Source organism: Magallana gigas, chromosome 3, assembly GCF_963853765.1.
Source record: "Magallana gigas chromosome 3, xbMagGiga1.1, whole genome shotgun sequence".
NCBI classification, from domain to species: Eukaryota; Metazoa; Mollusca; class Bivalvia; order Ostreida; family Ostreidae; genus Magallana; species Magallana gigas.
Window position 1 is genome coordinate 42,684,796 of NC_088855.1, and position 23,603 is coordinate 42,708,398.

The window sequence follows — 23,603 nt, forward strand, 5'->3', positions numbered from 1 at the left end:
AAATGAACACAATAATGACTGTTTGAGAGCAGCGCTGAGGGTGGGTGGTAGGAGGGGTGGGATGTGGCAACGCACTTTGAATTTTTTTTTCAAAGGGCGTTGACTTGGTCCCAAAATTAACTTTTTCAAAGTGCGTTTTAACAGTGGGGCTATTGGGTCCCTAGTCGAGGAACAGAAGCGACGATCCGCTAGGGATTGATGTGGAAAGGACCCATAAAAAACAAACTCATTGAGGATGGAAATGGTGAGCATGAAGAAATACTAAAAACCTGAACAAAAACTGCAGAAATGGGACAAACTCTACGAAAAATGTTCGAATTTTAACTCGTAATAATTGTGTATTAATTGGAATGGTTAACGGAACATAGACAATTTAACTACTTCCAAAGGTTCAACAAATCTGTACTGCTATGAGCTAACTGTTCAATACATTCAATACATTCAATCAGAGTATTGAAAAAAATTTAACAACTTCTCACCAGCGTCTTCTTCAATGAGGACTGTTTCGTAAATTAGTAAGGTCCTGTCTAAGTAAGCAGTCGACCGACTTAATGCTGCTTATAGGTTGTAGATTTTCTCCGCATACAGAACAATTTCTTTTCAATCAAACATCTCATTTAAAAAATATATATACGTATATTATTGGACTGTAGAAAAAATGTAGAAATATTGATTACATATACCTTAAAACTACTTATATAAGTTATAGACTTTTTGAATTTGAGATTTTTTTTTATAAAATCCTTGTTTTTTTTTTTACTATAAAACTATATAAGCAACATTAACATATTTCTAAAAGGCGAAAATAGGAACCCGACATTTCTTAATAAAATAATTGGGTGTTTATATACACTGATATTCTCTGTAAACCAGGAAACCTACGCACACATTTTTATTTTGTAGATGATAAAAATACAACAATACCATTTTCTTACAGTTCATCACTCCTTAAAAAATAAAAGAACCGATGCACTAACAGGGAAGTATGCTGGCATCTACAAAAGGAACTGTATAAGAAAATCAACGACGATTCAAATGCACTTTTCTTGGAAATCTTTCCGCCACCTTTGTGTCATTATTAGGACTAGAGTGCTTTAACTACTGCTACCAACATCAAAGCCATCGACTTAATACACTGTACTATCATTTTTACAGACTGAGTGACAGCCAGGATAAGAGAGCGGGATTACTGTACGATGATATACATGTACATGTAGGTAATATGCAACAATCGTAATCTACTTTTTATCGTCAAAGATGATCCCAAATGGGGACATTTTGGAGCAGAGTGCAGAACATGCGACTTCCGAAAATAGCTCTAAACTGGACTCCGACTGAAAAGAGAAAGGAACTAGAGCAGAGCTCGTGGCAAAGCCACGAGTAGGTCTTCCGTTGTTGCTGCGAGTTGAAAATATATGTGATATGGTGTCAAACGATTATAATTACTAAACTTTCAGTTCTGCTTTTGTTATAAAAACGTGTTGTGATTGAAAGCCTGCATATAAAACGTGTTTTGAAAAAGAAAATAAGAAAATGTTTTAGGAAAACTATTTGTCGCACACAGTTTATGTAATCGTAACAAACATTATTTAAAAAATGAGATATTTAATGGCGAGTTAAATTTTCAGAGGGTAGCAAGCATTGTAATAAACAGTATGTACTCATGTGTCATGTCAGGAATTGTGTTTTTTTTTTTTTAAACCGAACCCGTTTACAAAACACGTAACCTTTTCTCTAAGATAACTTCTTTATTTAAATATTTGTAAATTTTTGAAGACAATGTGCAATTTAGAATTGTTGCGTGCTGACAAAATTTACAGACCCTGAAACGTACTACTATACAACAACAAAAAAGCGTGCGACTTACGTGCGAAAAACGTTTCGTATTAACCGTTTAGCGTTTCGTGTGAATCGTGAAGCGTTTCGTGTAAACCGTTTAGCGTTTCGGACAAAGCGTGCAGAATTTCGGACAATGCGTTTAAATCATTTCGAGCAAAGCGTGCGAGAACCATGTGAAACGTTTATCAGATTTCATTCGGAACTCTCTGACAATTTGTTTCAAAATGGAGCCCGTGTTTTACATTACATGTACTTTAAACTGTTTGTGATTGGCAAAACTCTCTTGTAGGTATTTTCATGAAAAAAAAAATCTAGAAGAAATGATATGCTTATCTTTTAACAAAATTGAATTTATTTTTAACAAACAAAAGAAAGGTATATGTATTAAAAGACGACTAGTTACAGAGTACATATATATATAACGTTTTTATACGATGTTTCAGTACTGGTACAGTTTTACCGGTAACGAATATTTGCCAGTATCGAATAATTTTTAGAAAAATTATTGGTGGAAGACAAAGTTGAGGTTTTAAAAAATTCTAGCTAGGTGATTATAACACAGAAATAAATATTATATCAGTACGTGAAGTTGTTTGCCATTTGCACGATTATTTACCGAATTGTTTACAAATTAAAAATGTGCCCCAGATATGAGCTACCGGATGTTCAAAGCAGAACAAGAGGCCCATGGGCCACATCGCTCACCTGAGGAACAATAGGTATGATAAAATCAGCTTAATGGAGTCATAATACAAACTATCTGGACAATGTACAATAATATATGTTGATCCTGTATAAATAAAATCCATTTTCCCCTGGATATTCTTATGTTTATAATCATTAGTCCCTTTTCTAACAGGACGATTTTATAGTCATATCATATGTTGAGTATTGCAGTTCTCAAAAAGATCCTTAACAATTGTTTATATATGGGATATAAACGTACATAAACTCTGAACCTTCTTGTGAGGCCAAAGAATTGTCCTGGGGCCAAAGTCTTAACAATTATAAAGAATCATCTGGCTGATTAGTTTCTGAGAAGAAGATTTTTAAAGATTTACCATATATATTCCTTTGTTAAACTTTGAACCCCCATTGTGGCCCCACCCTACCCCTGGGGATCATGATTTTCACAACTTTGAATTTACACTACCTGAGGACGCTTCCACACAAGTTTAAGCTTTCTTAGCTGATTAGTTTCTGAGAAGAAGATTTTTAAAGATTTACCATATATATTCCTATGTAAAACTTTGACCTTCCATTGTGGCCCCACCCTACCCCCGGGGGTCATGATTTTCACAACTATGAATCTACACTACCTGATGATGCTTCCACACAAGTGTCAGCTTTCCTGGCTGATTAGTTTCTGAGAAGAAGATTTTTAAAGATTTACTCTATATATTCCTATGTAAAACGTCGATCCCCCATTGTGGCCCCACCCTACCCCCGGGGGTCATGATTTTCACAAATTAGAATCTACACTACCTGAGGATGCTTCCACACAAGTTTCAGCTTTCCTGGCTGATTAGTTTCTGAGAAGAAGATTTTTAAAGATTTACTCTATATATTCCTATGTAATAAAACTTCGACACCTCATTGTGGCCCCACCCTACCCCTGGGGATCATGAATTTCACAACTATGAATTTACACTACCTGAGGATGCTTCCACACAAGTTTCAGCTTTCCTGGCTGATTAGTTTCTGAGAAGAAGATTTTTAAAGATTTACTCTATATATTCCTATGTAATAAAACTTCGACACCTCATTGTGGCCCCACCCTACCCCTGGGGATCATGAATTTCACAACTATGAATTTACACTACCTGAGGATGCTTCCACACAAGTTTCAGCTTTCCTGGCTGATTAGTTTCTGAAAGGAATTTTTTTTTTAAGATTTACTTTATATATTCCTATGTTAAACTTCGACACCCCATTGTGACCCAACCCTACCCCCGGGGGTCATGATTTTCACAACTGTGAATTTACACTACCTGAGGATGCTTCCACACAAGTTTCAGCTTTCCTGGTCTTATGGTTCATGAGAAGAAGATTTTTAAAGATTTACTCTATATATTCCTATGTTAAATTTCGACCCCCAATTGTGGCATTAACCTACCCCCAGGGGTCATGATTTTCACAAATTAGAATTTACACTACCTGAGGATGCTTCCACACAAGGTTCAGCTTTCCTGGTCTTATGGTTCATGAGAAGAAGATTTTTAAAGATTTACCCTATATATTCCTATGTTAAATTTCGACCCCCCATTGTGGCCCCACCCTACCCTCGGGGGTCATGATTTTCACAAATTAGAATTTACACTACCTGAGGATGCTTCCACACAAGTTTCAGCTTTCCTGGTCTTATGGTTCATGAGAAGCAGATTTTCAAAGATTTACTCTGTATATTCCTATGTAAATCTTCGACCCCCCATTGTGGCCCCACCCTACCCCCGGGGGTCATGATTTTCATAAATTAGAATCTACACTACCAGATGATGTTTCCACACAAGTTGCAGCTTTCCTGGTCTTATGTTTCATGAGAAGAAGATTTTTGAAAATTTCTCGAAAATTTTCATAAAATCCTAATTATCTCCCTTTGCAAAAGGGCGTGATCCTTAATTTTCACAAATTTAAATCCCCTTAGGCGAAGGATGCTTTGTGCCAAGTTTGGTTGAAATTGGCCCAGTGGTTCTTGAGAAGATGTTGAAAATGTGAAAAGTTTACAGACAGACGGACAGACGGACGGACGGACAGACAGACAGACAGACAGACAGACAGACAGACAGACAGACAGACAGACGACAGACAAAATGTGATCAGAATAGCTCACTTGAGCTTTCAGCTCGGTGAGCTAAAAAACGAAAGTGTGAAAACAATTAAGCCTAACTATGAAAATAAGTTTGTTATTGATCCCTATTTAGTGAATAATTAGTAAATATAATTCATTTAAAAAGATAATACATCATATCAAATAATAATGGAGCTTTGAATGAAATTACGACTTCAAATAGAACCACGTGTAGTTTTCCTAGTTACGGTTCATTGCGACAGCAGTATTATTTGGCTGCAAAAATTGATAGATATACGGGAAAAACAAAGGAAAATGGCAACTACTTATCATCAATTACTATTATAAAGTGTTTTTATGAAAATTCAATATTATAAAGTAACGGAAATGAAAACTGTTCAAGTCCAGTTTCAATTTGACCGGAAAACGGTATGATAAAAATAACGATCATATAATTTGTTTAAATGACATATTCCCACAATCGTTTTTCCTTGTTCATTTATAAGTCCATTAACATGTACCTCTAGAATATTTTTGAAATTAATTCGCCTCAAAATATTCGGTCAGAAGTGATAAAGGGCGCTTAATTCGATACTGGGAAACGAATTCGAAACTAGGAAACTGGAGGGGGTGTTGAAATTACTGTCTCCGTAATTCATCCTTTATATTTTCGGAAGTTTGATACAGTTTAGAAGGACAAAGAAACGCGATTTAAATAAAAACATTTGGAATTTTGATAATAATAGTTGCATGCACGAGAAACCGCATACTGATTCGTTACCGGTAAAATGACTGTACAATATTAAAATTCGCTATACATAAAAAATATTAAATACAGTTTGCAAAACATGATTTCTGTTGGAACAAGCCTTAATCAACTTTAACTTACACGAGCATGTTTTGATAAGCATGTATCTTTTTTTAATTTATTTACATCGATAACTCTTATTGCGACCACTCGCGGCACACATAACCTCGGACATCGGGTGAGACCTGCACCTGGCTGAACCTGTCAATCAAACTCTGTATATTTGTTTTCATTGGATGGTCAAGCGTCTCTTTTTTTGTCAATAGCCAATGGAAAAATTAATGACTTCAAGGTAATTGGAATCAGTATCTGATGAAGCACACAATTTAAATGATAGAAAATTTATTAATTATTTGAACAAAATTAAATGTAAACATAGAAAGAAAACATACTGATCATTTCTATGAATTGCGGGAAGTAAGTTCTTTGGAATCCCGATTATAGATATTTTTACAAGTAATTATTTTAATTACTTAAACCACTGTTAACGGAAAACAAGACGTAATTAACGCACAGGGATTTGCCTACAATGTACACAGTCATGCAATAAATTATTAAGGGAATCTTTACGAATGGAACTTAATTCAAATAGATCATGATAATCTATATACACTGAACGCCGTTATACATGTAAGGAGCGCCGGTAATATATATGAAGATTGAGTCAAAAATTTAAATCATTTTTATTTCTTGTTCTTTTCTGATTCAATACAATGTTAAATTACTTTGAAAAAAATCCGAAATAGTAATTACAACTTTCTTTTTTGTTTAATCATTTGAATTTTTTCTGAGGTACATGGATATGTACAGACCATATTTATTAACGCAAATGATACGACATAGGAAAAAAATTATCGGATGTTTGTATAACAGTGTTTTCTAACGAATGTGACTTATTTAATTTTAAATATTTTTCAACATTATCAATGTAAATAATATCAGATTTATTTCCTGTTTGTATTTTTACATCGTATTCTCTGAAACCAATAAAAATACTAATGTTAGAAGAAAAAATCAAATCCCGCCGAATACTGAAAAACCGATTTCAGTTTGTAATCATACGGATTTTTATTTTTGGTATTGACTATTGAGTTACGGTAACATTTTTTCTGGATGATTTTTTTATTTATATTTTATGTAGTAAAAGCACCATTCCAACTGTTACTCAATTACATAACAATTGATGACCCGGGGCTATATATGTTCTGAGCTGTGTGCGCTGAAGCGACACAAGATTCTCGGTCGCACGTGGCGATTGAATTAACACAGACTGACCGAATAAACAAACGGTTGGGAAAGTGAAACAAAATGTTACACATAAGAAGAAGCCACCAAAAATGATTTTCGACAGATCTTGATATCGATTCGCCCCCCCCCCCATAAAAAAAATACAGCGCGAGCTCCTGTCAGTGGGGCGGGAGGAGGGGGGCGGGGGGGGGGGGCAGCAATGAGTTCGCTTCCATAATGAAACGAACATGTAGAAAAACTACAGAAGTGATTAATATGTGACGGACAGAATCTAATCTAAAGTTGTTTAAAACTCATGTGAATATTCTTTTAAATAATCATCGAATGCCTCAACTCAGGACATTCTTTTATCGTGCTAGCACCTACCGCAAACATGTAACATGGAACTTTGATTATAATTTGATTTGATTTTTAAACTACCTTGTACGCTATCGTATACACCAATGCTTAATCAACTGTACAAGTAAAATAAATTTATCTTTTCATCTGAAACCAAAATAATAGTTGAAAACATAATAAAATATAGTTGTGTCCGTGCAAAATGCCAAAATATGAAACATGAACGCGTGATAAGGTACAAGATCACGAACCGACCGCGGATCACTTGTCCAATCGTGCCGGATCTCCTCAGCCATGGGCGATGGATGATCATCATTTAAATGTTTAATATTTAGGGGGGGGGGGTTGTTGTTGTTGATTTAAAACATTATTTGTACAGTTTATAAAATATTTTATATAAACAAACCAACCATTAATTTATGTCTGACGATGTTTCCGATTTGGGTTAATATCGTTCATTAATATTCATTTACACTCAAATTTAATTAAATAAATACAAAATGGACAAACTTTTATAACATAAAATTAAAACAGTTCTTGTATTTACGACTATATTAACTCAAACACGTTCATATGCATGGAAGTGTGCGTCTCGGTGTGCGAACCTTGTGTATAAATAACCGCTATGTAGTGCAGCCGTGGCTGAGATCCTCGGCCGTGGGCGAACGATAGATTACGTAAAGGTACAACGCACAGACCCACACAGCTCAGAACCCAGTAAGCCTTGAAAATTGCAGTATCATGACCTTACTCTATCAAATAGAAGTTATTTATTTTAAACTTAAAACCCACAATTTATCTTTATCTATTATTGCTTTAGATTGAGAATGACATTGCTTTTATTAATTAACTGAACGATTTCTTAATTGACACCCAATCGTTTAATCCATAAAAAAACATGTGTAATCAATGGGTTTGCGGATAAATAAAATCATATATGAGAGACGCAACTCTCGTGTATTAGAACACCCCTGATCGCTAGGTAGTCCAGCCGCGACCATGGTGACCGATTTTCTCGGCCGCGGGCGAGGGAGAGCTTACGTAATGGTACACACCAGCTCTGATTCAAGGAAGATTTTAAATGTATGGAGTTAATAACTAAAATGTAATGCATAGATTTTTTTTAATTCCATATTTTGAGGTTTACTAGAAAAGAAAAACAATGATTTGTTTTCCAAGTCCCGTTTTTAAGGGTTGAGCATTATAAGAACTTAACAACAATGACTTAAACTCCTAAAAAAAGCACGTATATTCTAAAAAAAACAATTCTTATGAATTAATGCCGTTTGTATAAACCAGCATACTTTCTGCGGTGACTTTATGCCAGTTGTACGCGCAAAGACTTTCGTTAACTTGTCAAATGATAACAGGTACATGTTAACATGTAAAGCTTTTTACACTCATACTACACAAATCACATACAAAATAACATTGTAGCGACCTTTATGAGATCCCAACAAACAACTTTTCCAGCGACAGCCATATCAAAATCCTAACCGTTTTTGAGTTATTAAGCAAACTTTTTCAGGGGCCATTGGCCCTTAATTTAAGGGGCCAGCCCTTTTTTATTGGTGTCAAATGAAAGCCCTCTATATTTTGCACAACTTTTATTCTACATGTCTTAACAAAATATTTTTCGTTTAAAAGATATAAAGGAAAATATGTCTAAATTTTCGCACTTTTTTGAATCCTGTTTTTTGACCCCCTACCTTTTCCTAAATAAAAAACGTAATCTAAAAACAAAAACAGATGTGCACAACTACAATGTCTCTGTTATTCAAATTCGTTGGATTCCCATTCCCTGCTATCATAGTCTCGGAGCCTTTGTCTGGAAACAAAAGGCCCTAAAAATTTTTAAAAGGGGAATAACTCTTTAACGGAAAGGGAATTCTAAATTTTATGAATTGCTTAAGATAGTGTTTTGTAAAGTACATTAGCCCTGAAAATTTGAGCAAAAACCGTTCAGAAATAAGCAAGATATGAAGCCTCAAAGTTCGCGTCTAGGAAGAAAAAAAAAAAAAAGAAAAATAATCTTTCCCGCACAATAATAGAAAGGTCTTCCGTTGGAAACGGAAGACCTTAATAAGCAGAACTGAAAGGAGAGTGAAGGTGGGAGGGGGGAAGGGATGGTGGATGCTAATTCTAGTCCAATAGGGAATGAAAATGAATGTTGCATAGAGGAATTTTAACTATGCATGAACTCACACAAACGATCTTTTCTTTCATTTGACAAAATAAAAAAAAACCCACTATATTGTTTTCACTATTCCACAAAGTCAATTTCGTTTAATCATGCTAATCTAAACAATATATATATATCTATATATATCTTAACTTTCAATAATCAAGAAGCATCCGTGTATTAATCGTTTACAGCATTTTTGCAAAAGAGCAACAGCGGCTGTCCAGAAAAAAACTGTAGAACTATAGGCCCCAGGCCTTGACGGTCACCCGAGTACCACAGCCTTTAGATTATCATGTCAGAGGGTCTCATGTTTGCACCGAGAGCCTTGGTTTGTAGTCTAAAGATAATCTGAGACTTTTCTGACTGTTAACCCGCTTTTATCATTTGATCTTGGAATAACATTCATTCAATAAAATGGGAAGGGGGAAATGGAGGTATTCATGAGAATGAGGAATCTCGGATTAAAAATACCTAACTTACAGGGACCAGCTGTGATAGTACAGAGGAAAATATTATAAATCAATAAATTCTCACAATGTGGCCACATTGGCCCCGCCCTTAGACCTGAACCCTGTTCCAGGGACCATATATTTTACAATTTAGGTAGATGACTTCATGGACTTCTAAATTAACCATGCATTGATATTTCCATAAATATATTTGGAAATAGTGAAGATTTTCTAAGATTTAATACATTACACTATATGACTATATTGGCCCCACCCTAGGGCCTGAACCCCTGTCTCAGGGACGATGAATTTCACAATTTAGGTAGAGAACGTTGTGGACATCATAATCATGCATTGAGTTTTCTAAAATACGTATAGGAATAGAGAAAAAGAATTCTTCGGTGATTCATGTGGGATATGAAGGTAGCGACATTGCAACAAAATCACATAACCTGGAATAGCCATGTCGTCTTTAATGAGAATTTGAGTAATATTTCGTGCAATCCGCGAGTTTTCTTAGGTCGGTGAACGTTTCGACTAATCAGTTAACGGAGCGTGTAGATTTCCATCCTGTCATTCTCTATTTCAATCAATTTCCGTAAGGAATATAGGGAATCATGCCTGGTGGGTGTACCATATTACATTGATTTATATATATATATCTTATATTATATATATTTATATATATCTATAATTTAAATATAATAGCTTCCAATATCGGTACAAAATAAGGACTACAGATCCTATTTCTAGCAAATATGAAAACGGAGTACTAACAATTATATTTACAACGTATTAAAGTATACTTAATGAATAATTTTTGAATATTTAAAAGCCATGAATCATGTTAATTAGAAGCATCTTTTGTTGAGCGAGCTTTCTCGAGTTAATGGGTGTTGGAAATCTAGCGAGCGCTCTACTAAACTTTTCACGGTAAAATGGTGTAATGTCTCTCTGGAGCACAAGTCAACATCCATTCATCGGAAAAGCATTGTGATCATCCAAACGTAACTGATTACTGTAGAATTTCGCAATTACTTATTCATTTGATCAGCAAATAAACTTAAGCATTAAAAAATATTCAACAAAACTGGTATAAAACCATAATATTTTGTCTCGCCTAATGATGTCGAAGTTGGAATACCCGGAGGTACGCAAAACCCTACGGCGTGTTCCCGTTTTGCACACAGGGGCCAAGCCCGTTTTAACATTAATTTCAATGTAACAATAAATAAAGAAAGGGGTCGAACTCTGACCAAAATAAAAAACTACCAGTTCGCTTCAAAAGCCTAATAAATCAGTTAATTTTTTAAACACTCGCAATATGCATGTATTTTTCGGAAAAGTAATGTCTGAGATACACTCATGCCGAATTTCAAGTTGATCGGTCTTAAAATAGCGGAGATAAACGTCATTATTTTCTCGAAGTCGTCAGTTTATTTTTACTCGGACATTTACCGGTCCAGGGGATTTTGTCTCTGACAACAGCAGTATTGCAACAAGTCAAGAAACCTTTGCACTAATCTTTAAAAATATCACATCAAGCGCATGCTACTTACATCCTTAAATTCCGATAGAATTCCTTAAATACCCTCCAAACTGAACTTTTATTCTGCAGCCACATCAACTTCTGACCAGACCGGCCATTGTGATAGCTAATGTTTAACTCAATTTCATTGGTTAATATTCCTGATGGTCCAATCAGAATCAGTCTTTCTCGAAGACGTCAAAATGGCTGGCCCTGTCAGAAGTCAATGTCATTGCAGAATAAAAGTTCAATATGGAGAGTATTTAAGGAATTTTATCGGAGTTTTTGTATGTAAGTAGCGTGCATTTGATGTAAGATTTTCAAAGATTACTGCAAAGGTTTCTCGACTTGTTGCAATACTGCTGTTGTCAGAGGCAAAATCCCATCGTGAGCCCTGGACCGGTAAATGTCCGAGTAAAAATAAACTAACGACCTCGAGAAAATAATGACGTATATCTCCGCTATTTTAAGACCCATCAACTTGAAATTCGGCATGAGTGTATCTCAGACATTACTTTTCCGAAAAATACATGCATATTGCGAGTGTTTTAAAAATTAACTGATTTATTAGGCTTTTGAAGCGAGCTGGTGGTTTTTTATTTGGGTCAGAGTTCGACCCCTTTCTTTATTTATGGATACATTGAAACTAATGTTAAAACGGGCTTGGCCCCTGTGGTTTTGCACACAATCTTTATGATAATTAGGTTTCAACGTTAACTGTGTTTTAACAAAAACTAATGGTCTGCGTTCTCCTTGAGCAAGGAATTGTTTCATTTTTTCCAATCAAAATATTTAAACATTCTAGAACTAAGTTTATTACGAAAATATTTAAGCTTAACTTAAAGATAAAATACCCATATATTCAGACATTATTTATCCCGGTCTATCAAAGGCTATAACAGTCATTTTAAAATTTATGTCTACTGAAAAGAAAACAAATAAATTGTATTTATTTAACTGTGCTCTTTGTACTGAAATACAACCGGAAATACTTTTAACGAATTATATTTTGTTTATACGATATTTGGCGGAAATTAGTTCATGAACAAGTCGGCGTAGATTTGAATTAGCGTACCCCTGAATGTGACTATTCTTATACATGTATACATGGCATTTAGTGATGTACTTGATTTAGCGGAAGCCACATTCCGCCAAAACAGCTAAATATAATACACAGCCAAATGTCGTACGTTTACAGTACTCGTCGTTGTCAAAATTACAATTTTGTTCTGTAATATATACGACTTTGTCATAGCCTTCCTGCTTATATCTATTTTAATTTCTACCGAATTCATTGAAACCAGAAATAATGAAGAATGTTATTAAGACTGCATATTTTGCAGTTTTCTACTCAAAGTATGAGGCCTCTGGGGAATGAAAAAAATTTACTCCTACTAAGTTTGGTCAATATAGGCATAGTAATATTTTAAACGATATTGAAAATTTTCATTTGCAAGCGATTGACGGAAAATGAATTTGACTAATGAAAAAGACTAAATATGGATTCAAAGCGACCTTTTTATGTGATTGGAGGACGGGGTGGTGGCTGTGAAAGAAGTTCATAACGACACTTATCATTCTAAACTAAGTCTCTTCTGTTGAAAAAGTTTGATTCTGTTGTATTGAAATATTGCTGTATCGTGAGATTAAAAAATAAATAAATTATATATTTCATAGTCTACTTATGAAATACACGTACCTTATGAACGTTGCACCTGTTATGAACAAAGGATCCCTACAATCTACTGTTTCTTTAAAAAGAGAGATAACACTCGCCTAATTTAAACCACTCACAGATTGTCAATTAAGCATTGAATCATTATTTTTTGAAAGATGTGGTCTCATAACTGCAACGGTGTGTGCATACAAAACAAATGAAAATTTGTTTGCACACACCGTTGCAGTTATGAGACCACATCTTTCAAAAAATAATGATTTAATGCTTATATTTACGTTTTTTAATTAACATTTGTTCTTTTTCCGGAAATATGATTTATTTAAAAAAAATCTCGGCCTTATACAACGAGTAATGCGCAATTAACGGAAGAACCATTGGAACAGCCGAATTATGCTGACAAAAATAGTGCACAGACTTTTAAATTCTAATAACACAATTTTATTTTTCACTCTGTAATTAGATGATTTTATCTTTGGTATACTAAGAAATTAATCAATTGAATTCATTTAAATCTTTAAAATATATTTACATCCATGAAATATTAATCAGCCCAAGTATAATATCATGTCGTGATCCGGTTTGAAGTCGGGAGGAGAGTCAGTCATGTTCTGAAGGAAGACTGAATGTATTCACACGCACCAGATTTGGTGATTGGGTCTTCTTTGTTATGCATAAATGTCACTCAAATCTATCAATGCAATTTAATAGGAGGAAAGAAAGTGAGTGTAAATATATTGAGATGTTTGATAAAAAAAAATTCAATTCAATTCTTATGCTTTTGTGTTATGCGGTTTTCCCTAGAATTTCAATATGTATGTCATGTATGGAGGAAAGTTTTAGAATGCCAGAATGTATTGTGAATTATAATGTGTATAAACATACGGAATATTTTATTCGTTGTAATTACCATTCATTGCACAATGGTTAAAGAGATAAAACCTCAAAGATTATTTCACCCATAAAAACCACATTTCCCTTCGACGAAAATCTCCAGGAATAAGATATTTATGGGAAGATAAATCCTTATATCTTCCTCACACATGTGCAATAAATGTATAATTTCCCCGACCATCGATCCCAAAGAAAGGCAAAGGATGGCTTCGTAGAAACACAGTAATTACTTTTGTTACCTTTGAGTGTCTGTTTATATAAATACAGGTCTTCTTTAAAAAGCAATGCACGTCAATCCAATATTTATCATAGGTGGCTGATTATGTTTGCTATGGAGCAGTTGCAGTGCTTGTATGGAATATGGCCTCAACAGAAAATACAACTACTGTTGTCGCACAGAGAGTTAAGGAGACAGTTATCAAGAAGTGTTTATGAAGTTAAAGGACATATCCCATGTTTTTCAATTATCGGAATTTTTAAAATAAAACAATTTTATATTCATTGAAAATGAAGTTTATGGTCGTTTATTTAGATTAATTAGCCCAATTCGTTAGTTTGAAAGCGATGAAATTCAAATGTCGCGATATGCATATTATACCATCAAAACTTTATTGAATTTGTTTTATTTTTTTCAGGTTAACCATACGGCCAATGGGCATCTTTTTAAATATGATTTTTTTTAATATATCATTTGATAAAGAAAAAATTATATATTTTAGCTTTGAAATTTGAATATATTCAGAGCTCTTCTTTTAAGGAGATAAATATACCCTGTAGTGTAAAAAAAACACCTCGATCATCCACCCCGCACAATGATCTAAGTTCATTGATTCACATGATGTATCCGGCATAAAAAACTTTCAATGCATACAAATGTACAACGACTTCCAGTCTTATTCGCGTTTCTTTGGATCACATACTAATCTTTCTTCAGAATTTTATGCTCTTTCATATCCGTAGAAGCAAAAATAAAAACTCGATTCCAAATGAAAGGAGGGTAAGGGTTTCTATCCAGTATGGGCGTGACCAGTGGTGGGACTAATGAACATCATTTTGCCTTACGTGTCTGTTTTATCTAAACACATCGTCTGGGTTAATTTGTAAATAACGATTTTCTTAATAAATTGTAAATAAAGAAATAAAGAAATACCACCACCATATCCTCCCGATAGGTATGGTAAATAGAAGGGACCTGAACATATTTCCATTCTCCATTCTAATTAAATAAACCTCCTTAAAGCTCCCAAAGCATCTATTTTTCTTCTTTTGTTGGACGAGAAAAACAATAAAAATGCAATCCACAAAAAGACCGCCGATTGTGACATTTTGGTCACAATTGAAAATTGCAACCGACTATGGGCGAAACAAAAAAGTTCTTTGAGAATTTAACGCAGTCGATGAATATTCTGCTCTAGCTTCATAATATGCATTAACTACCTGAATATAACAGAAGCAAATATTACCAGCCATGTAGAGGGACTGGGAAGGAATTAATTTTTTTTCATTAAACGTCGTTGCAGAAATTGATCTCATTAGGGATATATTTCGTTAGAATCGATGATTTTCATCACGATTTATGTTTCTGAATAGATATCATTGCAGAGGCGATTCAAATTTAAAACGAGTGTTCTTAAAGCATCATTAAAAATATAGGAGTATTTCCCATTCATTTTCATTTCCCAATGCTGGGTTTGCTAAATTCTGTAATCATCTTTTGCGTTGTAAGTGATTTTATTTATCAATGGTAAATGTTACTGAAAAATACACTGATTTTTCAAAAACGAACGCTGTGTGCAGCATACTAAGCAGATTTAACACATGTATCAGTTTAATCGTTTCCGTGGAATCAGCGATTAACAAACAGTCAAAGTTTGGAGATCGCACATTTCGCAATTTCATAATAAAAAAAGAACACAAATACATCTGTCATTTCTCGTGGTTATTGTGCTTCAGATTTACGTACCTTTAATATGTTAAAAAAGGGAAATTTCTCTATTTGTCTGAGGGGGATTTGTCACAGTGTTACCAGCAAAAGCTGACCAAATGCAACTACTTTTAATCAAGACGAAATCATATATTTCGCGATGTCATTTTTTCGTGGATTGGCCTCTTTTCTCAAGTCCATAGGAACGTTATTTTGTTGATTAATAATGTGAGAAAAGGAATTTGTACTGCGTTTCATGTTATGTTAGGAATGCCAATCCGTTGTTATTTGATTGATTCCCACGAAATTCCCACACAAAGAAGAATGTCAATCCTTTCACATAGGGTGTTGGGGGGGGGGGGTAAAAATCCTTTTATGTATGAAATATTTCAAGAAATAACAAATCAGTCTTTAAATATTATGACTTATGGGAAGGGGGAATGTAGAAATCCTTTTATGCACGAAATATTTTAAGAAATAAGAAATCAGTTTTTTATATAATGACTTATTGGGTAATTTATTACGGTTGTAGTGATCAAATCCAATTAAGCCTGAATGGTTTAAAATAGATCTGATCACGTCCAACCAGATTTGATCGCCTACTATTATTTCAAAAATGATTCCTTACTACTTATATTCATATAACTCTAGCCAGTCGTTAAATCAAACATTCTAGTCATTTTAACGCTATTTCCATATAATTATGCAAACCGTTTATAACAAATACGTTATTTGTATCATTGATTTAACGTATTGGACAATAATTTAAAAATTTGATTCGCAGTGTCACCACAAGGACAAAGACATTGGAAAATGTAAATATTGAAACCTAATACACAAACATTATAAATAAATATTTTGGTATCATGTATAACAGATCCTTTATACATTAGATGCTTGACTTACGGGTCCAATTTGAACAAATGCGAAAAGTTTAATGATTCGGCAGCACTGGACGTGATAAAAATCAAACCAATTAGTGTAAACAAATTACATTGTTTTGATTGTATCCACGTTGGGTAACTAAGGCAACTATACCTCCATTTGTTTGACCTTTATCCTTATGAAATGCAATGACATTTACTGATTAGTTGACTTTGACATTGCCATGAAGCCTGGAATTTTTAATGTTTATCGATAAACCTCAACTGTTAAAGCAATATGAGCTGTATTTCTTAGAATTTTATTTTGCTGCAAAAACCTGCTAGTATGTTAAGTCCGCATGTATATTAAACTTTTATGATAAATAAGATTTGAAAAAATCATTTGTTTTTGTCAGAAGAAAGATTTCTCTTCTAAGGAATATATAGCAGTTCAATTTTTGTACAGGACGACAATAATTCAATTTTGCTTCAATTAAGGCTTCGTAACAGCTTTTCCACAAAAATAAGGCTAACAGAAATTATAAACCATGATATTTTTGGTCATTTTAGTAGAAAATAACATTTTTGTGGAAAAAAAATTTCAGCATGAAAATTGCAGCTCTTATTGCTTTAAACGGAGAGAATGGGAGGTTTTAAATATTTAATTTGAAAACGCTGACAAAAAGTTTATGCATAAATTGAATGCAATTTACCTTTGAAAAATATTTTGAACAATTTTATGTGTTATGAATATTGATTTGATTCGGCTCTTAGTCACTATACAGACGAGTCATCAGACCCTCAAACGTCTCAGAGGAGAGAAACATAACAACCTTGCTTGAAAAATTTATGTTGAACAAGGCGAATACATTTGATGAAACGCGAGTCGTAATAACCAACTCAATACGACTACATACAAATCATGTTATTTGTCCTAGTTGTTTTTGACATTAACTTAGATTGTATATTTCGTGTCCATTATAGGAACCTTATTAGACATGAAGGCTCAGCTGATTTATTAAAGGGAAAATAATGATGAACTGGTATGCATTAAAAAGGAAAACTACGTACAAAATTTCGTTACGAGATATTCCGCGATGACATGTCTCTAAACATTTCATTATCTTTCAACTAATATAATTAATTTGTACTGTCGCAAACGAAGTAAAACCAATAAAAAAAAATCCCTATCCATTGTGGAAACGTTATTCTAGTTTAATGTTTTTATCTTTGAAACTAAGTTCGTTCATCTCTAATAGCAAGCTCGTGTTTTAATTCTTTACAGATACTAATCAGCAAAGTATTCTCTTGTTATTCACGTAAGATTTACAACCAGAAATAGATCCAAATCGACCACTGTTTTTGAAAAAATGATAGTCCTCAAGGCAGATTCGTTACGTTCAATTTGCGCAGCCCAAACGTTTCACTACATCAAGCAATTTAATATAACCTCGCACTGATCTGATGAATTGAATTTATAATTTGAATCTTTTTGAAATGAAATATGACGTCACAGAAAGATTTGATATTGTCGTGGAATACGGTTGTTTTTAACCGCTATCTGCAATCGAACACCTTCTTCCTAAACTACTATATATAGAATCTACAGAGGTACTCACTGTTTTTGTATCCATGGAGGAATTGGACATGAAACTTAACCGACTTGATCCGGGCCTTCTTCTCCATATCCTTTTCTTGGAATTGGACATCGTCTGCAATTTAATGTGAGAAATGACAGCCAACATATTTTTATTGCGTTGGTTAGTTGGGTCGGAGCGGTGACTTTTAATCACCCGGGGATGCCTATCCATATTTGACGGCTACTCGGCTACTGATTCAGGTATTTCAGTTAGAGACCTATCTGTGTTACGGCGTTTGGGTTCCTTCAATGTCTTCCAGTATAATCATCATTCGACCGTCGAAACATCAATACCTGACAACTCGTATACACCTCAACAATGTTGTTGAACGGTTAGGAGGTAAAAACAAATAACGAGATATAGAGCTCGGGAAAAAACCCACAGAATAATCTCATCTGTATCTTGATAAAAGCTACGCCCGTATTACAACTATCTGTAAGTAATATCGATTCCACGTGATGGGTTTTTAGGAATGAAAGGGTGTGCGGTAATAGGTTCACAACTCTTATAAATGTGTCACCTCCCATGCTCAGGTATCAGTTAAGCTACCGTGAGTTTATCGAATTGATATTAATATTGCTTGCAAGATGACTTTTTCAACAGAAAAGCATTGAGTTTTATATTACATCGAACACTTGCACCATAAAAAAAAATTACAAATTTCGATTAAAAACGAGAAATGAATGAATAGAGAAATGAATGAATAAGTTAATGTTAAATAAACAAATAATAATAGTTCGATGATTTATCTTTAAACTACTAATAAACCATTGCAAAATACCGGAAACAAATTAATGAATATTTATTGTTGCTCTAGTTAAATATATATATAACATATTAAAAAATCATATAATTATGTACAGGACTGTATCCATTTTTACAATTCACTTTTGTTTAAATTTGTATACATAAATCAGGAAAGATTTTGGACAGCAATAGGCTAGCCGAAATATCAAATAGGCACAAAAGGGGGGCCGCGGGAAGGGGGCAGGTCTGCATTTTCTGTCAACCAAATCTTTCCGTAATCTTTAAATTTTCAAACACACTGGCACCTAAACACTGTTGAAAAAGTTGTCAGAAAATGACTCCATTTGACCCCTTTTACCCCCTTTGACTTATATGTAAGTATCCGGGGTTTGGTGAAGTTAGTGTTTTCCTTTTGTCCATCTTCAATAATGATGTTATGGACCAATGCAGATGAAATGGAGGCTTATTTTTATAGAAGAGGATCTCCATTCAGCTGAGGTTTTAGATTCTCTAGCAATTAAGTTTCATGAGATTCCCATTTAATTTCATCAGATTTTGTTACAAATACTACGCAAGTCATAAAATTTATTATTATACTTTCATGTTAAATACTGAAATCTGATTGGTTTAGACGCAGTTAATAATCCGTTCTATTACCCTCAGCGTTAGCAACATACTTGGCAATGGGTAACACAACGAATTGTTACATGCGCGTAAATTATGCGCGTACGGTTCGTCGTAGAATTCACCTCATTTCTTAATAAAATCAGTAAAACTTTCTTTAAAATTAAGACATTCAGTATAATAAAATAAATAATGTCTGTTTGGGAGGGTGACAATGGTTTTCTCGGGGTGTCAATTTCAACTATTACTAGTACCCTCCCAAACAGGCACTATTTATATAATGCAGTTCAATCTTGAGGCATACCGGTAAGGTGCAGAGTGTCTTACGACCAGAATAAGACATGCATATGATCATTAATGAAAAAAAACCCAATAACAACCATAATCTTTCCAATGAAATGGTTTTACTCACAAAACACAGATACACCCAGGACTAACTAAGAATTTCCATTCCCGATTTTATTATCTTCGTAAAGACTTGTTGCTGCAGGTCTGTAGCTCCCGGTCTGAAAAAAAATCGGATGGACGACCTTCCGATTTTTTTTCAGACCAGGAGCTAGAGACCTGCAGCTAAACGACTAGTAGCTACGATAAATTTCATGGAATAGGGGTATGTTAGTATGGAGGGTAATCGTGTTCAAAAATCCAGACATGTAAACTTGTAAATCCGAATATGCAATCGTGTTGATATGTGAGCCTGAGCATGAATATGTGTAATTCTGATCGTGTAACCTATAAAACTCGGGCATAAACACGTGTAAGATTTGACTCAGTTTCTTCGCATGATGCACATTTTGCAACTTTATTGTTTATATTAGTTAATTAAACCTCAACTTTGCACACTTTCAATCCGTAGTTTCTGCGTTTGTAACTTCAGGCTCGGCAATAGCACATCTGACATGATACAAATTGACAAATGTAAAGTCTACAAGTTTGTCGAATTTTGACATGACCTTATATGGCAACTGCCTTGCTGCGGGAAAAGGCATGCCGTAACCGCCGGACCGGAATGAACGAAAAATAAACATAATATTCAGCTAAACTGTTGCAATAAGCTTTTAATGAACACCTTTTCTATCGAAAACACCGGTATTATTTTTAGGTTGATTTAAAATTAAAATTGAGGTATGATTGAAACTGGACCAAACAGGAAGAGGTTCACGTAGAAAAAAAAATCGTTGCCGATATGACGAATGCGCCAATTTCCGTAATATAATTCTCATGGTATTATAAAAGGAAATGCCTAATATCTTATATCTCTAAAAAAAAAATTGACATGTAATTTAAACTGGAATATAAGTAAATGCGTACTCTTTTCTAAAAATGAGACGGATCAAGAAATTTCCTAAGGGGGTAAATATATTTTGAGCGGCATGGGGTTCGGAGATCGCCGTGAGGTCCCATGTAACTCCATTGCTTCTGAATTCTAAGAATTTTGAGAGTGAATTTTTAACCGGGTTTCCGATTATTGAAATACTAGTAGTAAACATTGCAGACGGGCGAGTGGCTGTCAAAAAGGTACCCTTATTGTACCGATAACTCATCGAACAGTTTTCAAGATAGGAAGTTGTCAAATCTTACCTGCCCACCCCCTCCCCCCCCAAATCATGAAATTCCTAATCCGTGGTGGTGGTGGTGGTGGTGGTGGGGGGGGGGGGGGTGCTAGTATACCTACTATGACTCTAATTTTCAATATCACTATTCATATTTCATCAATATTATTAATATTTCATTCTCTTTAAGGTCTTTAAAGGAACAATTTTGTTTGTTGCGAGGAAAAAGTAGGGGGGGGGGGTTGACTCCTCCCTGTTGCTATGTTCCTAATGGTTAGGTCTAACTTGGCAAAAAGCCCCCCCCCCTAGCCCCCCCCCCCCTAGCCCCCCCCCCCCCCTCCCGGTTCAGACGCCTATGAATAAAAATGCGTATATATCTTTATACACGTGTATTCAAACAAAGTCATTAAATGTAATTTTTTCAGTTCTAAGAGGATATCTGATGCCGATCGAATTCTTTACTCGCATCTTTTATACATTCTCTTGATAAAATGTACACCAATCTCATAATTTAATTTTCCGAAAAATAATACTCTATGAAATGTTGTTATCCAGAGATAATATGATTATAGGCTTACCTAATATTTTTTTTTTATTTATTCCGTCCCTATTCCGGCGATTACGGCATGCCTTTACCTGCAGCTAGCCTTTTTCTATCAGTGACGTCACTGTTTCCATATAAGGTCATGTCAAAATTCGACAAACTTGTAGACTTTACATTTGTCAATTTGTATCATGTCAGATGTGCTATTGCCGAGCCTGAAGTTACAAATGCAGAAACTACGGATTGAAAGTGTGCAAAGTTGAAGGTTTAATTAACTAATGTAAACAATAAAGTTGCAAAATGTGCATCATGCGAAGAAACTGAGTCAAATCTTACACGTGTTTATGCCCGAGTTTTATAGGCTACACGATCAGAATTACACATATTCATGCTCAGGCTCACACATCAACACGATTGCATATTCGGATTTACAAGTTTACATGTCTGGATTTTTGAACACGATTACCCTCCATATGTTAGACTTTATAGATGACCAAACTGCTAGCTAGCAATCAGGGTGTCACCTTGAACGGTTTTGAGACGGTTGAATATATTCAGCGCATCAACACTTCTCAACAAGCCCTGCTATTTAGATCATTGTAATTAAAAATGTCATGGGAAGACTTTCTCTTTGAACGAAATTAAACTTTAACGATGCTATGGACCGTTTTACTGGGGCATCAAATGTTAACGGATTGAAGTCATTCATACCTGAATATTTACATCTCTAGCATGATGAATAAGTCAATTCTCAGTGGATTTAATGTATTCATTTTATAATGAAGGGACTTTGAACAACTTCGCATTTTGTTTTATTAAGTTAAACATGCATTGATTGATAACAATGAAAATAAAATAAACCAAATTCACATGACTGACTACAATTAAGGAGCCGGTCATATTGCACCTGCAACTTGTTCAAAGAGTAATCTTTCCTTGATGGAAAGAAGAAAAATTAATTTTGTCAAACTATCAAGTTTGTGCATATATTCACAACGAGATTTGTTTGAATTTCATGTTGCTTTTTACAATTTCCTTATAAAATACATGTATACGTTGCCGATAGACTTCAACGTATAATTCAATATTCAAATAACTTGACCTCTTCTTGTACTGAAAAAATATAATGGTCCGATATTCTAAACCCTGATATCACTTTGAAGTTGTTATCAAATAAATATGCTCCATCAAAGGAATTTTCAAAATTCTATTATTATTTAATTACTTGCACCTTGAATTTTACTTTGAAGACTATGGGCAACACATGTTTTATCAATAATTTGTAAAAAGTAACTTGTAATTCACAGCAATCTCTGGATGAATAAATGCATAAACTTTTTCTTTTTTTAAGATATAAATTAAAATAAAAGCATTAACCGCAGATATTTTGACAAAATAAAAAAAACCCTTTTCTCACCAAGGAAAGAGAACTCTTCAAAAAAGTGTAACGTGCAAGGGGGTCACTGCCTGTGATCCCCGCGGGCCCGTACCCGAGATAGAATCGGATAGCCCTGATTGCTGCCAATATTTACAAGTGCAGACTTTAATCACCGCTCCTGCACATATATAGGGACTCAACGTTACGCAGGCAGGGATGACCGCACACCTACGCAACTGAACAGGTACCAACGTTAACGCAAGCAGGGATGACCGCACACTTACGCCAACAACGCAACCTAACGCAAGCAGGGAGTGCCGCACACTTGCGCTAGAAAGGCCAGAACACCAGCAGGGATGACCACACACTAGTGCTCCGCCGCAACCACCACCAATACAAGCAGGGATGACCGCACACTTGTATCGATGCGACACAGAGCAGGGATGACCGCACACTCTGTATCGTAGGTTAGATAACACGAAGATTAGTTAGAGCAGGGATGTCCACACTCTCAATCTAGCCGTACCTGTTCAAGTTTAACCCCAATCAGTCGTTCCCGTAACGCATTTGACACTGT

At 34.7% G+C, this 23,603-nt stretch overlaps 1 protein-coding gene across 6 annotated transcripts in view; it reads right to left on the reverse strand.

Annotated features, from left to right (window-relative positions):
• The window catches only part of LOC105329068 (short transient receptor potential channel 7), a 90,495-nt gene that overhangs the window by 30,662 nt on the left and 36,230 nt on the right, over positions 1-23,603 (reverse strand). For 3 of the 6 annotated variants that reach the window (XM_066079886.1, XM_066079887.1, XM_066079888.1), the window contains one exon: positions 18,160-18,252. In XM_066079886.1, coding sequence (XP_065935958.1) covers positions 18,160-18,252 — 93 coding nt within the window. Of the gene's footprint in view, positions 1-11,215; positions 11,394-18,159; positions 18,550-23,603 lie in introns of those variants that run through there. The other 3 variants (XM_066079885.1, XM_034443482.2, XM_066079889.1) reach the window with 3 other exon arrangements.